Source organism: Prionailurus bengalensis, chromosome B4 (genome assembly GCF_016509475.1).
Source record: "Prionailurus bengalensis isolate Pbe53 chromosome B4, Fcat_Pben_1.1_paternal_pri, whole genome shotgun sequence".
Lineage (NCBI taxonomy): Eukaryota > Metazoa > Chordata > Mammalia > Carnivora > Felidae > Prionailurus > Prionailurus bengalensis.
The window spans coordinates 29,262,063-29,279,648 of NC_057358.1; the positions used below are offsets into that span (position 1 = coordinate 29,262,063).

Consider the following 17,586-nt stretch of genomic DNA (forward strand, 5'->3'; position numbering starts at 1 on the left):
AATCCAGAAGAGAATTAAAAAAGGGGGATCTAGTCTTTATTTTAAAGAATTAACAAATCAATTTTGGGAAAATAATAATGAAAATAATTTTACAGATACACAAAGCAAACCTCAGATAACTATTACCATACTGGAACATAAAGTTATAATGTGGAGGTGTCACAAAAATAGAGTAGTAAGGATTTGAGAGCTGAACAATAAAGGCTATGTGGAGTGGCGAATTTGAGCAGTTTTAGATGATAAAGAGATGAAATCATTAAACAGAGGAAAGGCAGGATAAAATACAAAAGCAAGAGTGAATGAGCTGATGCACTGAGTGATTTTAGAAATATGTATGGCAGGTAACAGCAAAGGCTAGAAGTATGAAGTATTCAATAGGCAAGAAAGGTTAGAGGCAAAAAATAATCCTTGTTGGAAAGAAAAAGTCATGACAAGTAGCATGGTTATGTACATATGCTAAATATTTATATCAAGTTTCAATTACAGTTTTTTTGGGAAAAGTTAATTGTTAAAAAGTTAATCTATATGGTATCTCTCTTTACAATTCCTACTGCTGCATCGACAGGCTAGCCTTGAATCACAACCTGACTTTGTGGCATATTTCACAGTAAGATTTATATGGGTTTTCTTTCTTCACTCTAATGATAAAATACCATTCCATTATCAGCTATTGTTATCACAAAAATTTTTATCACCTTATTTGCTTTTTCTTTTTTTGCATTTTTAAAAATGTTTATTTTTGAAGGACAGAGAGACAGGGTGAGTGGGCGAAAGGCAGAGAGGAGACACAGAATCCAAAGCAGGCTCCAAGTTCTGAGCTGTCAGCGCAGAGACTGACACAGGGCTTGAACTCATGAGCTGTGAGATCACGACCTGAGCCGAAGTTGGATGCTTAACTGACTGAGCCACCCAGGTGCCCCTACCTTATTTGCTTTAAACTCCTTCACATCCATTGCTTCCTGATGTTTAAATTGACTGCTATTAGTAATAGGGATGATGGGGATGGCATAGGTAGGTTTCATTGGTTGTCTCTGTGCCATGACCTCAGACATGATCTCTCCATTGTAGTCACCCAAATTATACCTAAAATTATAAAACAAAATTAAAAAAAGCTTAGAAAGTTAAAGTTAGTTCTGTACATAACTATTAATACCTGATACATAATTATAAACACTGACTAGACTTAAGATTACAATTAAACTTTGACTATTTGCTGAATGCTTATTAAAATTAAAGATTACATAATTCCTTTTGTTTCTTCTGTTTAGTTTTTGGCTTAAAGCTTTATCTTGGCACCATAAGTAGATGACTGTTGGAAAAAAAAAAAGGCTCGAACTATAACTTACCAATTTTGGTGAAAGATTTGGTGGAGATGTTGAAATTAATGCCTAAAATGGTGTTGAGGAACTTTCTGCTAATTTGAATTGCTTTGTGCTTTACTATAAAACTAATTTTCCTGAAACAAATTATAAGAAATTTAATAGTGGTTTTCTTTGGAGATACTGACTGAGAAATAGGGGAGTGAGGCTTAAAGTTTTCATTGTGTACTTTCTTGAATGATTGCATGTTGAGATTATGGGCCTTTTCCCCTCCCTTCTTTACACTTGTCTGTGAAAAACAAAAACAAAAACCCAGTATGTGTTTAAAAAAAAAAAATCAGTACCATCTAGTGAGTAAATTAAAAGCTGCAGGACTGACAAATGTTCTCTCCCTCCCAGCCTTGCACTCAACTAAGGACAAAAGAATAAGCTTATACTTGGCATATTTTAATTTTACTAAACCCAGTCACTTTTAAAGAAAATAGAGGAACACATGTAAAATTAAACAAAGTATACCATATCACACATTTATATAGTCTCTACTTATTAATAGAAGGTATTTCTGGGGTTAACTGCTTAGGTATCATACTTCAATATATAAAATGCTAATGGTACCATACTTCCTATTGAAGTATTCCTATTAAAGTATACTTTACCTCTTTTCCATAATTTCCAGTGTTAAGTGCAATAGCTCCCTTTTACTCTTTTCTCTTCTTTTTATCATCTCTAGGATAGTAACAGCCCGACTCAGATCTCGACGCAGCTTAAGCATTTTTTCATAAGAGGCTTCATCATTTTTGCGATTCTGCAAATATGGAGTTGCTTTTTGAATGTCAATAACATTTCTAACTAGTGGCATTCTGAACACCACTACTAACATATAAGAATAGATATATTTGATAGGTTAGTTAGAATTTTAAAGATACTGAAAGGGAATATGGATCACCAGGATCAATTATATATAGGATTTTTAAATAGTTTAACATTAAAATATATCATTAATAGCTATGTAATGAATCCTAAGGTTGATTCACTTTAAATTAATACTTTTCATTATTTTGTATAGAAAGTCTATTTAAACACAAATTAAAATACCACCTTCAGATACTGAGATATTTGTAAGTATAAATAATTTTTCTTATATCAAAAAAAAATTACGAAAGTTTTCCAAATTCACTTACTTTTCGAGTCTGCATTTTTTCAGTACGTCTTCTAAAAGCCACATAAGGATCATTTGTGCTGGAACCATCTCGCTTCTCTTGTTTTACTGATGGGATAAGAGATGGCCCCCGACAGTTTTTTCTCTTTTTAATCCAGTATTCATAAACTTCTCTAATTAATTCATCATCTTCTTTTAGCAGTAGCTTGGCTTCCTGCAGACTGACTGGCTAAATGTAAAATCATTATGTCATTTTCATAGAATACATACATAAGGTTCAAAAGTACTTCCAACTTTAATGACAATCAAAACAGCAATAATTAATAACAGAAAATGTGGAGTGCCTTATACATGTCAGCCACTGATGCTTTATTTTAGTTAATTTTCACAACAATCTTATCATGTTTATCATCTCTATTTTACAGAGGGGGAAAATGAGGCATGGAGAAATTTAAACATATCACTCAAGATTATGCACGTTAGTACTGGGCAGATATGGGATATGAATTCATGCTTGTTAACTCCAGAGTCTGCTCACTTATCCTAACCTCAACATTATCCTATTTCCATATAGGTATGGAAACACACACTTATTATATATACAATGAAGTTGTACCTGCTGACCACTGCCTTTTTCTAGACGGTCAATCATCTCCTCAAACTGCAATGGGCAGATGTCCATTTTCTTTTTCAGTTTATTCACAAATACTTCATCTTCAGAATCCAAATCATAATCAGGCTGTTCAGCATCCAAACTAAAAGCTGACAGAAGAAACCATAAGCAATCATTTACTATGTGAATCCACTGACAAAAACCTCTCACAGATGTCTGGATAAAAACAAGAGCTAGATTTTCTAACAAAATAAGAAATGTATGTTTCCCACATTTAAAGTTTAAGAAAGGAGACTATCCTTACTGTTAATAGAGACATGAGTCATAAAAGACAATGGATGTGAACCCTTCCTCCCACCTCAAAAGCAAATAAACTAGAAGCCATTAAGAACAGAAAGAGATTATCAAATGTATTGTACTATATGAAAATCTTATAGCTTAAAAATGATGTAATATCGGCAATTTCATATGGTTTGACATAATATAAAAGGACAAGGTCTTTAAATAAGATTGTTTCTAGAATATTTAAGTCCTACCTAATAAATTATTTAACTACTTTACCAAATGCTTAGGGTGTGGTATTTAAAGCTGAAGTGTTGGCAGCCACTGCCAATAACAGTAATAGCTTTCACTCAATGAATGCACATCTGCTAAGGTTTGTTTTTCCTTATGACAATCACTGTCATGGTGATAGAAATGTGACGTATTTCTATATTTGTTAGGATTAGAAAAAAAGGGCCAAGAACCACTGCTCTATACTATATTATCAAATGTCCTTCAATACTTCCCAATATTAAACTAGGTTGACAATATAAATAAAATATCAAATAGCTGACAATATAAATAAAATATCAAATAGCTTGATATCAAAATGTCTCACACCTTTCCCTTCCTTAACTTCCCATCATCTCAGAATCCAAATCCTTAGGACTGTTTGAGGTCCTTTTTGACCGAGTCTCTCCAATCTCATCAGTACTTTTTGCCGTAGCAAATATCATGTATTTCTTTTTTAAGTAATCTCTACACCTGATGTGGGGCCTGAACTCACAACTCTGAGATCAAGAATTGTGTGCTCTATTGAGTGAGCCAGCCAGGTGCCTCTCAAATTTTATGTATTTCATACAGCATGCTATTTCATGTCTTTATATTAGCTATTTTCTGCTTGCCCACCTAGCAAATGACTGCAAACGACTAATCTTTTCAAAATCCAACCTGACATCAAGTCCTGTGGAATTCCTTCTTGACTGCCCCCCAACTAGTAAATGGTTCCTTGTCACTTTTTGCTTTTTTAGAAGTTATGAACCCTCTCCCCAGAAAAAAGACTGTGTGAACATATAACATTCTGCATAAACCACCAGCAATTCAAATATCCCTAAAAGCTGTGGTACCAAGCTTAAAAATTCCTGTTCTAGATCAATGCCCTTCTTTTGTACTATTTTCTACACACTTTATAATCTACTTGATAAGTATTAGAATATGGCTGATTTCCTTGAAAGGAGGCATTGTGACTTATTTATCTTTGTACCTCTAGTGCAGAGACAGTAAACATGTTCATCTTGTATGCCAACTGTTTGCTGTACCCTACTGAAAAACATACTGATACTGCCTCTATTCAAGTGGGGAAAAAAACCCTGAAAAAGTATGCAGTCATCCATTAGTGATATCCGTGATAAGTACAAGAGGGGGTCCTTTGGCTACCTGAAATCTACATCCTTGCTTCAAGTTTAAAATAGTACCTGGCCTATAGGAATCCAATAAATATTTGTAGAATTGAACATATTACATAGCATTGTTCATTTTCCGTTTTGACCTACATTACACTTCTGTAACATTCCTAATTAAAATATTTAGACTCCTTCATTAAATATGTCTGTATACTGAGGTGCCTGGGTGGCTCAGTTGGTTCACTGTCAGACTCTTGATTTAGGCTCAGGTCATGATCTCATGGTTTTTGAGACTGAGCCTTGCATTGGGCTCCCTACTGAGCCTGAAGCCTGCTTGGGATTCTCTCACTCCCTCTCTCTCTCTGCCCCTCCCTTGCTCAGAGTACTCTCTAAAAAATTAAAAAAAAAACAACAACTCTATACATTATCATCTCAGCACCCATGTTTCTTATAACCCTTGGCCCTCCAATGACTTTCCATGATCTGTTTGTTATTGCTATGTAAACAGAACTTTTGGAGATTCTGAAGTAGATTAAACACTGTTAGATTAAAAATACTTGTTTTCTTGGGTCCCTAACCAAAACAATCCATAGCTGTATTGTTCAATAGGATAGCCACTAGCCAATTTAAATTAATAAGATTAAATTAAAAATCTAGTACCTTAGTCACATTAACCACATTTCAAGTATTAAATAGCTACATGTGGCTAGTGCTATACCTGAAAGCACAGATTATAAAATATTTCCATCATCACTGAAAGTTCTATTAAAAAGTGGTGATCCTGATAATACAAAGAGCCAAACTGATACAGACCAACCAGCAATGTTCTGCCTCTTAAGGGTATTTTTATGTATTTTTAGGGTCTCATTTATATATTACTTTGGCATCCTCCGCTATAAAATAATTTTTCAGATCAAATCACACTTACCAAACTTACTCACAAAAATTAAACCCATCTACTATCACCTTATTATTGCCTTACCAAAATATATTTGACATACATTATATCATGAATGACAAGTCTCATCTAACATATGGAGGAAGGCAATCAAGACTGGAAAGGAAGATCCCTATACTAGGAGCGCTCCTGCCTTTTACAGAAGTTAACAAGTATCTGATGGTCAGACTGCTCTTGCCTCTGCAAGAAACTTTCCTTTTATAGTTGGTGCAAACACATGTAAGATCTTAAAATATAAGGAGAACCAAATCTTGTTCAGATATAAAAATATTAATACCCTAGAAAAATGCTAACATGTACAAATTCACTTGACGTCAAATTTCATTTGACGAAAAAAACCAAAGCCAATGTTTAACGTGTAATTTGGCTTCAGCCAAACCTGTCCCTTCCAAATGATAGCTCAACTGCAGCTGATAAAGATATAATGTATTTATCATGGTCCTAAAAATAGAGGAGTATCTTCAAACTTTCTGGGCCATGTTACTGAGTTTGTTCAAAATAGAAAATATGGTCTATAGACAAACAGGCAAATGGATTGCATCTTGTAATTAAGTTGTCAATTAAAATGAGACCTAGCTAGCCAGTAATTGCTTAAAAATAGGAGCCATATTGTAGAGGCTGACTCCTTTTAAAATATTTTGATAGGGATAAACCCAGATATGTATATGGTTAAACAAAATACACAGATGGAGGAGAAAATGCAGTAAAGAAATCTAAGCAAGAAAAACATAATAGTACATATAAATTGATTATTTTTAAAGGAAATACAAAGTAGTACAAACCACAGTCTCACACTTAGAGTCAAGTAATAGAGATGAAATGTATATAAATGTTTATATAACAAAGGGCATATATAGCTCAGACCATAACACTAAACAGCATTTTAAAAATATAAGAGGCAGGGGTGCCTGGGTGGCTCAGTTGGTTTAAGTGTCCAACTCTTAATTTCAGCTCAGGTCATGATATCATGGTTGTGGAATTGAGCCCTGCGTTGGGCTCCACGATGGGTGTACAGCCTGCTTGGGATTCTCTTTCTCCCTCTCTCTCTCTCTGTCTCTGCTCCTCTTCCGTTTGTATGTGCACGCCCATTCTCTTTCTCTCTCTCCAAAGAAATAAACTTAAAAAAAAAAATAGTAATAAAAAAATAAAACTACAAGAGGCAAATAGTGAAAGGATATTTGGGTCCATCAAATGGCACAAATTGTGGATTAGAAACAGAATGTAATCCCTGATTGAAAAGAAGGCACACCATTCAAGGTTCAGGAGACATTTGTCAGACCAGGAATGGTAAATGGGTTTCAACTCAAGCACTAACTCTCAATGATTGGTAATATCAACTTGCAAAGTTCTTGAAATAAATGCTGAGCAGCAGAAAATATTGTTAATAGTGATATTTACTATGGTGTGGTAGTATTTGACATCTTTGCCTTAGACCTATGAAGACAAAGCTATCATTGGCTAGCTAGATCATCAAAGTCTTCAACTTCTTTATATTTCTAAGTAAACAGAGCTTAGAGTCACTTCCAGAATGTACTTGAGGAGAATGAATAAAGAATCCTCGATTTGAAAGATTTAAATCACAGATACAAAATCCTTTTTGATAAAGTTCTGTGGTTGATTTTATGGATTTTATATGTTAGAACATAGTATCAGAAGAGTAATGGGGGAAGATGGAGTGTTGTAGGGAGACGGGGAGGTAGGCAAAGGAAGGAGAAAATGCAATCTTTCAGAATCAGGGCATAAAGACAGGATACATCCATGCTGAGGTACTTTAGAAAGTAGGTTCAACAAAGATCTATTTTAAAAAACCTTTTCATATAGAAATTCACACCTATAAAAATTGCAAAATGAAAAGAGTTATAAGGGATACCTGCATATCCTTTCCCAGATTCACCTGTTAAATTTTATTATCATTTGCATGCATTCTCTATTTTATATCGATGTATACATACTTTATTTTGGGGGACACTGGAGGGTAAATAACATTCACAATTGCTCTTTACTGCTAAACACTTCAGAGTGTATTTCTTTAGATTCTTTTATATAATCACAGTATAGTCATCAACCTCATAAATTTACACTCATACAACAATTTAATTTCCTGCCTATATTCCAATTTTGCCAGCTGATCCAGCACAAGACCAGTCTAGGATCAGGTATTATTTTTGTTACTGTCTCTTTGGCTTCCTTTAATCTGGAACATTTCCATAGTCTTTGTCTTTTACACACTAATATTTTTGAGAATACACACCTCTCCCCAGAACCTTTCTTCTTATTATTCCCATTGTGATTAGATTATGCACTCTCTGATGGCATACTGCAATACTCAACTGTCTTAGTCCTTCTCAGTGTATCACATCTAGAGGCACACAATGTTCATCTGTTCCTCATAAGTGATGATAATTTTCATCAGTCAAGAAATTACCCAATTATTCCACTGCATAACTACTGTTTGTTTCTTCCCCCCTCTTGTAAGTAATAAGCAATTTGTAGGGAGAGCTTAAGACCATGCAAATATTCTGCTCCTTTTCAAAATTTCCTCTTCTATTGAGAACACACTGATGATTCTTACATGATTCAATCTTGATCATGATTAACTGCAAAATGACTTTGTAACTCTAGCACTCTCTTCACAGTGTACCATTCAGCTTTTGGCTTTATATTACAAAAGCAGGAGACGACTCTTCACCATTTTTTATCATCAGTATGGATTCACGAATTCCTACATTTTTCAATGCTTTATAATTCATGTTATTCTTAATTTTTCCATTGCTTTAATCTTGCTTCTTGGTTTTTCCAGTGGACAGAGCTATAAATATATATACCTAAATATACACATATATACTTATATAAATGTACATTAAGATTGCTCTTTAAAGAGGTTTCCTTGGGGTGCCTGGGTGGCTCAGTTGGTTGAGTAGCCAACTCTCGATTTCGGCTCAGGTTATGATCCCAGGATAGTAAGATCAAGCCCTGCATTGGGCTCTGCCCTGAGCATGGAGCCTGTTTTAAGATTCCCCCATCCCTCTCCCCCTTTGACCCTCTCCCTGCTTACACTTGTGCTCTCTAAAATAAGGTTAAAAAAAAAAAATAAGTTTCCTTTCAGGATTAACAGGAGAGTCTTAAGACCCAAGTGCAAAACGAAGGGGGAGAGAGAGTTGTTCCTGTCTATTCATTCTGGTCAGAACTGTTTTGTCCTTTCTTCCAGTATAAATAGGAAAGAAGTCCTAGCTGTGTAATCCAGAAACTTTACAGGTCACTAATCAAAAGAGAAACAACATTACATGATATTTGGATCAAGAGATGCTGAGTAGCCAACACTCAATGAAATACCTTACAGAGTACCTAAAGTCTGAAGGGGACAATGGTTTTAGCATGGGTTTTTTTCCTTCAGAGCTCCCACTAGGAAAAAAGGGAGAAAATTCTGATTTCTTCCCTAAGCCAGTCAAAGACAAGGACAGAGATGAACTTTTCCAAACTAAAGTTCAAAGAAATGTTAACAGAACATGTAACAAACACACAATTGGAAAATGGTGCGTTAAAAGAAACTTTTTTTTTTTAGCCACAAGACTCCCAGAGCCTATAAAAATGATACTATACATTATGATAGGGGAATACAATATGTAATCATTCTCAAACATGTTTGACCATTGCTTTTTTTAGGGAATACTAATTATCTATCACCTGAAAAACTCCCAAGAAGTGGGGCACCTGGGTGCCTCAGTTGGTTAAGCGTCCAGCTTCGGCTCAGGTCATGATCTTGCAGTCTGTCAGTTTGAGCCCTGCGTCGGGCTCTGTGCTGAGAGCTCAGAGCCTGGAGCCTGCTTCTGAATTCTGTGTCTCCCTCTCTCTCTCTGCCCCTCCCCCGCTTGTGCTCGCTCACTCAAAAATAAACAAAAAAAATTAAAAAAAAACAAAAACAAAACCAAAACCATTCCCAAGAAGAATTTGTGTAACATTAGCTTAAGAGCTTTACAAAACAGGAATTAGGGGAACTACAATGAACCAGTCCATATATATAGTTCAAGGTAATGTACCCTTCATAAGTAATTTACTAGACCACCTTGTAGTCAAAATTCAATTTTAACTTTGCAGAAATTTACACCATAATGATTTTTATTGTATTATATTAAAAGCCAATACCAAGTTTTAAAGAATTAACATAAATCTTACACAATTTCTTCCAGAAAACAGAGAGAATACTTTCCAACCTGTTTTATGAAGCCACTATTACTCTGATACCAAAACCAAACAAGGCAGGGGTGCCTGGGTGGCTCAGTTGTTTGAGTGTGCGACTTCAGCTTAAGTTATGATTTCACAGTTTGTGAGTTCGAGCCAGGCTCACTGCTATCAGGCAGAGACCCCTTTGGATCCTGTCTCCAGTCCACTCTCTGTCCCTCCTCCCACTTACGTGCTCTCTCTCTCAAAAATGAATAAACATTAAAAAAAAAAAAGATGGGGCGCCTGGGTGGCGCAGTCGGTTAGGCGTCTGACTTCAGCCAGGTCACGATCTCGCGGTCCGTGAGTTCGAGCCCCGCGTCGGGCTCTGGGCTGATGGCTCAGAGCCTGGAGCCTGTTTCCGATTCTGTGTCTCCCTCTCTCTCTGCCCCAAAAATAAATAAACGTTGAAAAAAAAAATTAAAAAAAAAAAAAAAGATTAAAAAAAAGAGAAACAAGGCAGAGCACGTGCACGTGGCGCACACACACATACACAGTCAAACATTATCTCTCATGAACGTAGAAGCAAAACTCCCCAATTAAATTTTAGCAAATTCTACCCAACAAGGTATAAAAAAAATACACTACAGCCAAGTGGGATTTATTCCAGGTATGGTTCAATATCTGAAAATCAATAACTTATCACATCAACAGGCTAAAGAAGAAAAATCAAATGATGCTATCCATTGGTGTAGAAAAAGTATTTGACAAAATTCAACACTGGTTCAACACTGATTCATGATAAAAACTCTCAGTACACAAGGAGTAAAAATCACGATCCATAAGAGTAAAACTAATAAACTGGATCTCAGAAAAATACCTTTTGCTCTTTGGAAGACTCTGTTAAGAGGATGAAAAGTCACATTATATATACTGAGAAAAAATATTTCCAAATCACATATATGACAATCTCATAAAAGGCAACTACAAAAACACTTGCAGGTAATGTAATACTTAATGGTGAAAGACTAAAATATTTCCTTCTAAGATCAGGAACAAGGTAAGGATGCCTGCTCTCACCACATAGTTTAACACAGTATTGAAGTTTTAGACACTATACTAATGCCAAGAAAGAGAAATAAGACAGATTGAAAAGGAAAAATAAAACTGTCTCTATTTGCAGACTATAGTGTGATTTTCTATGTAGAAAATTCCAAAGAATCTGCAAACATTTCCTAGAACAAGCAATTTCAATTAAGGCCACAGTACATAAGACAAACAATTTTACCTGCATGTCTGTATACTGACAATGAACAAGTGGAAACCAATCAAAAATGCTATACCATTTTCAATTGCTCCACAGAAAATAAAACACTCAGGTATAAATCTAAAGAAATGTGTACAGGATCTGGGGTGCCTGGGTGGCTCAGTTAAGCATCAACTCTTGATTTCGGCTCTGGTCATGATCTCACGGTTCATGAGTTTGAGTCCCATGTCAGTCTCTGTGCTGGTAGCATGGAGCCTGCTTGGGATTCTTTCTCTGCCCCTTCCCAGCTCATGCTCTCTTTCTCTCTCTCAAAATAAGTAGGTAAACATTAATTATTTTTAAATAATAAAGAAATGTGTACAGGATCTGTACAATGAAAATTACGAAGTGTCAATGAAAGAAATTAAAGAAGAACTAAATACTTGCAGAGTCACACTGTGGTCATGGACTGAAGACTCAACATATTAAAGATGTCAATTCTCCCTATAGTGATCTATAGGTTTAATCTAATCTTATCAAGTTTCTTTGTGGATACAGACAAGCTTATTGAAGGCCCTAGAATACCCAAAATAATTTTGAAAAAGAAAAAAAAAGAAGGAATGACTCTTGCTGATATCAAAGGTTATCATAGAGCTGCAGTAATCTAAACAGTGGTACCATCTTGAAATAAATGGAAATCAGTGGAATAGAATATAGAACCCAGAAACAGATCCAAATCAAAATGCTTAATTTTTGGCCAAGAAGCAAAAGCAATTCAATGGAGGAGGGAGGGTTTCTTCAATAAATGATGCTGGAGCAATTGTACATCCAGAAATAAAACCAAAACAAAGCACAAACAAACAAACAAAAAAACCCTTGACCTAAACCTCACACACTCAAAACTGATCATATACTTAAATTTTTTTTTTTTTCCAACGTTTATTTATTTTTGGGACAGAGAGAGACAGAGCATGAACGGGGGAGGGGCAGAGAGAGAGGGAGACACAGAATCGGAAACAGGCTCCAGGCTCTGAGCCATCAGCCCAGAGTCTGATGCGGGGCTCGAACTCACGCACCACGAGATCGTGATCTGGCTGAAGTCGGACGCTTAACCGACTGCGCCACCCAGGCGCCCCTGATCATATACTTATATGTAACTGATAAATTTGATCTCATCAAAATTAAAAACTTTTGTTCTGTGACAAGACTCAGTTAAGAGAATGAAAAGACATTATATACTGAGAGAAAATATGTCTAAATCACATATATGACAAAGACTTTGTGTCTAGAATATATAAATAAAACAATCCTCAAACTCAATGTTAAAACAATCTACTTAGAAAACAGGCAAACACAAGCACAATCATTTCATCAAAGAGGATACATAGAAGGTAAATGAACACATGAAAAGGTATTTAACATATTAGCTATTTAGTGAAATACAAATTTAAAGTATATTGAGGTCTATCAATGCATACCTATTAGAATGGTTAAAATAAAAAAGTGATAACCCCAAATGCTGACAAGAATACAGGAGAAACTGGATCACACATACACTGCTGCTGATAATGTAACATGGTACAGATACTCTGGGAAATACTGTGGAAGTTCTTGTCAAACTAAAAATGGACCCAGCAACTGCACTCATAGGTATTTATCCCAGAAGTTCACACAAAAACCTGCAGATGAATGTTCACAGCAGCTTTATTTAGTCAAAACCTGAAAACTATAAACGTTAAAAAAAAAAATTAAAAAAAAAAAAAAAGGGGGCGCCTGGGTGGCTCAGTCGGTTGAGTGGCTGACTTCAGCTCAGGTCATGATCTCGCGGCCCATGAGTTCGAGCCCCGCGTCAGGCTCTGTGCTGACAGCTCAGAGCCTGGAGCCTGTTTCAGATTCTGTGTCTCCCTCTCTCTGACCCTCCCCCCTTCATGCTCTGTCTTTCTCTGTCTCAAAAACAAATAAACGTAAAAAAAATTAAAAAAAAAAAAAAAAGAAAACTACCCAAATGTCTTTCATTGGGTCAGTGGCTACACAAATTGTGGTACATGCATATTATGGACTACTGCTTGCAAATAAGAAGGAAGAACTATAATACATGAAACAAGTTGGATGAACTCCAAGGATATATGCTAAGTGAAAAAAGCCAATCTCTAAAGTTTGGACACACACTGCATGATTCTGTTTATGTTACATTCATGAACTAACATGATTACAGAGATGGAGAACACATTAGCAGTTGCCAGGGACTAGGTTTGGCTATAAAGGAGTAACAACATGGAATCCTGTGGGGATGATATAGTTGAGTATCTTTTTTTTTTTTTATTAACTTGTTTATTTTTTTAAATTTACATCCAAATTAGTTAGCATATAGTGCAACAATGATTTCAGGAGTAGATTCCTTAGTGCCCCTTACCCATTTAGCCCATCCCCCCTCCCACAACCCCTCCAGTAACCTTTAGTTTGTTCTCCACATTTATGAATCTCTTCTGTTTTGTCCCCCTGCCTGTTTTTATATTATTTTTGTTTCCCTTCCCTTATGGTCATCTGTTTTGTCTCTTAAAGTCCTCATATGAGTGAAGTCATATGATTTTTGTCTTTCTCTGACTAGTTTCACTTAGCATAATACCCTCCAGTTCCATCCACGTAGTTGGATGGCCAGATTGCATTCTTTTTGATTGCCGAGTAATACTCCATTGTATATATATACCACATCTTCTTTATCCTTTCATCCATCGATGGACACTTGGGCTCTTTCCATACTTTGGCTATTGTTGATAGTGCTGTGATAAACCTGAGGGTGCATGTGTCCCTTCGAAACAGCACACCTGTATCCCGTGGATAAATGCCTAGAAGTGAAACTGCTGAGTCGTAGGGTAGTTCTATTTTTAGTTTTTTGAGGAACCTCCATACTGTTTTCCAGAGTGGCTGCAGCAGCTTGCATTCCCATATAGTTGAGTATCTTGACTGAAGTATCTAACACTAATGTATTATCCTGTGAATTTACAATTACCCAAAATAAAATGTTGAAAGAAATTCAATGGCAGCTAACACCAATTAGCAGACTGTCTTGATTAATATTCCAATGTATACAGCTTTCCAGAGACAACATACTTCAAATTTGTACTGACTAAAAAAGTTTCTTCCCAAATAAGCTACAATTCTGCTGCCATTTTATTACTATTATTTGATTACAACAACAGCAAGGTCAATTCCTTTATAAATATTGCACCTTTTGACTCTTCTGACCGTAATTTAATCCACTAGTTACCACTAAAATGTGTTTTGTGGGTTTTGGTCATCAATGAACTGTCTATTTGTAAAACATGCATTCCAAATTTTTTTCTGATAGTAATGTTTATGTAAATTGATTAATATAATTTTATTTTACTTAATCCTGCTTTAACCCAAACACATACATTCATATGAATATTACCTGTGGCTGTGGAATACAATGTGGCCCCAGTTAACATATATAGATCTGATGATGATCTATAACTTTCAAACTCCCATGATTTTTCAGAGAACTAATTTTTAGGTTCTAATATTGATCAAATTTGTTTAAAATGTCTGTGCCATAAATATAACTAAACATGTGAGTGGGCAAGAAAGCACATGCCACTTATTTGGTTCAAAGTAACCTTTAGTAAATTGGAAAAAATATATATTTATTTTTCCTAAAGGAAATGAAGAAGGTTACATACAAGTTAGAATTAACATCAAGTTAAAAGGCACCAGCGTGGCTCAATCAATGAAGTATTTGACTTCGGCTCAAGTCATGATCTCACGGTTCATGGGTTCGAGCCCCTAATCAGTCTCTGTGCTGGCAGCTCAGAGCCTGGAGCCTGCTTCAGATCCTGTGTCTCCTTCTCTCTACCCCTCCCCACTCACATGGTCTCTCTCTCTCAAAAATAAAGAAACATTAAGAAAAATTAAAAAAAATGTATCAAACGCCAATATAGTACTGATAAGAGCCAATACAGACACTATGTGTGGGTTTTTTTTTTCACATTTAAGAAATAGTAAAATAAATGTTTAGAATTTAGGACAGAAACTAGATCAGATAGAGGAAAGGTTAAATGAGGAAAATAAAATTAATTTTAAATAATTATTCTAAAAACAACACAGATTTATATGATCCTGAAAAAAGGCTTAGACAGAAAAAAAAAGTTTGGACATTCTGCTGGAAAAATCTCTTAATCATAAAGGTCAACAACATAACAATGAAAGCTGTACAAATTTTACCTAAGTAAACTTTCAACTATGTTTTTAAGTTGTCAACTACTTGAGGATGGAGTAAATGAAATTTAAGTCTCTTAAGTTTACAAGCTCTCAGCTGTTCATCATCAAATGTGATAGCTATCAAAGGATTATTGCTAATGAAGAACTTATCACTATCAAGTGAAACAAGTTACCAATTAGAACACTAAATTTAGGGATGCCTGGGTGGCTCAGTCATTTGAGCATGGGACTCCTGATTTGGCTCAGGTAGATCCCAGGATTGTGGGATCGAGCTCGCTCAGCGCTGAGGTCGATTACAATTCCCTCTCTCTGTCTCTGTCCTTCCCCCTGGGCCCCTCTCCCCAGCTCATGAGCTGTCTCAAATTAAAACAACAACCCCCCAAAATCCACCGAATTTTAAAAAGTAAATAGAATTACAGATCAGAGGTTGGCAAACTATGGTCCAAGGGCCAATACTGGGTTGCCATCTGTTTTTGTCAATCAAGTTTTATTGAAACATAGCTATGCCCATTTGTTTATGTATTGTCTATTGTTGATTTTGCCTTTCAACAGTAGAGCTGAACAGTTGTGACAGAATGAATGACTCTAAAAGGCTAAGATATATACTATCTGACCCTTTACAGAAAAAGTTTGGTGATTCCTGACTTATACTAAAAGTTCTTTAAGGCTACTCATATTACTATTTCTCAATAGTAAGAAAACCATTTCCACATCTTAGGTATATTCATTATCTGAAAGTAGCATAAGATCATATGTTGAGATGAAACTAAAAACGTAGGATGAAAATGCCATCTTTTTTTGTCAGGTAGAAATCTCAATTTTAAAAGTTGAAAATGGGGTTCCAGTCGTTAAGCATCTGACTTCGGCTCAGGTCATGATCTCACAGTTTGTGAGTTCAAGCTCTGCACTGGGAGAGCACGAGCCCTGGGTGAACACCACTTCTCTCCCTCTGCCCATGGGATTTTCTCTTTCTCTCTCTGCCCCTCTTACTTGTGCCTTCTCTCTCAAACAAACAAACAAACAAGTTGAAAATGGGCTCTAGTAACTCTCTAAGCTGATGCCAGTCAATGAAATGGATACCTAAAAAGGCCTTGAACAGGTAAAAGTAAAAACATGTCAAGTTAAGCAGATAATATAGGAAATATAATTATTAAAAGAGTAATTACTTACGCTGTATGTGAATGAGCTGCTTTGGCATCTTAAATTCCCCAGGATATATAGACTCATAGTAAGCAATATTACTTTCTGCCTCTGGGACTGGTATGACCATATTATCCCTCTTCTCGCCATACACCTGCTGTGCTGAAATAGCCCGCTGAAGATGGTGTTCCTAAAAGAGGAAAAAATAGGTAAGTCTATGTATTTTAAAATATCCAACAGAACGTATACTTTATGAAGAGGTTTTTATTTTAAAAATAGAAGGACTTTAGGGGCATATGGGTGGCTCAGCTGGTTAAGTGTCAGACTTTGGCTCAGGTCATGATCTCATGGTTTGTGGGTTCAAGCCCCACACTGGGCTCTGTGCTGACAGCTCAGAGCCTAGAGCCTGCTTCAGATTCTGTCTCCCTCTCTCTCTGCCCTCCCCCACTCGTGCTCTCTCTCAAAAAACAAGCATTAAAGAAAAATAAAAAGAAGGATTTTAATAGCCTTGAAAGGATGTTGACAATACAGTTAGTGGTAAAAACATATTAAGAAGAAACAAGGTTTTGTTAAATACACTGTATACTTTCTCAATTTAAGAAAGGTATTACACTGAAATTGAGTTAAATTATACAAAAGATCCCCAAAAATTGACTAAACTGTTAAAGTTTGCATTTTATAGATGAAATTCAAAGAAAAAGGGTTAAAACATTTAAATTTGTATGAAAAAAGATATGGATAAAAAATTCTAATCTCCTTTTTCATAGAATGCTTCATAAATGTGGCAAAATACCTTCATATACATCAACTAATATCTTTTAAAAGAAAGACAGATTATTATCTCCATTTTTAGTTTATGAAATGGACACATTCAAACCTGGTCTTTTGTCTCTATAACCCCTTATGAATTTCCAGATCCCTCTTGAATCATAGTGGAGTGAGGACAGGGGTTGAAAGCATAGGCTTCAGAGTCTGTGACTCCTGGAAAGATACTTTAGTTTTCTAAATCTGTTTCCTACAGAAAGAGAAAAATAATCTACTTTATAGAGTTGGTTGGAGGTTTAAGTAACATAAATGTGCCTGAAATGTT

At 35.7% G+C, this 17,586-nt stretch overlaps 1 protein-coding gene across 4 annotated transcripts in view; it reads right to left on the bottom strand.

Moving 5' to 3' along the window:
• EPC1 (enhancer of polycomb homolog 1) overlaps nucleotides 1-17,586 on the bottom strand; it is a 94,097-nt gene that overhangs the window by 15,572 nt on the left and 60,939 nt on the right. For all 4 annotated transcript variants that reach the window (XM_043563503.1, XM_043563502.1, XM_043563500.1 and 1 more), the window contains exons 2-6: nucleotides 16,527-16,686; nucleotides 3,095-3,240; nucleotides 2,501-2,707; nucleotides 1,976-2,124; nucleotides 924-1,083 (exon numbers count right to left, since the gene is read on the bottom strand). In XM_043563503.1, the coding sequence (XP_043419438.1) occupies nucleotides 924-1,083; nucleotides 1,976-2,124; nucleotides 2,501-2,707; nucleotides 3,095-3,240; nucleotides 16,527-16,686 (822 nt within the window). The remainder of the gene's footprint in view (nucleotides 1-923; nucleotides 1,084-1,975; nucleotides 2,125-2,500; nucleotides 2,708-3,094; nucleotides 3,241-16,526; nucleotides 16,687-17,586) is intronic.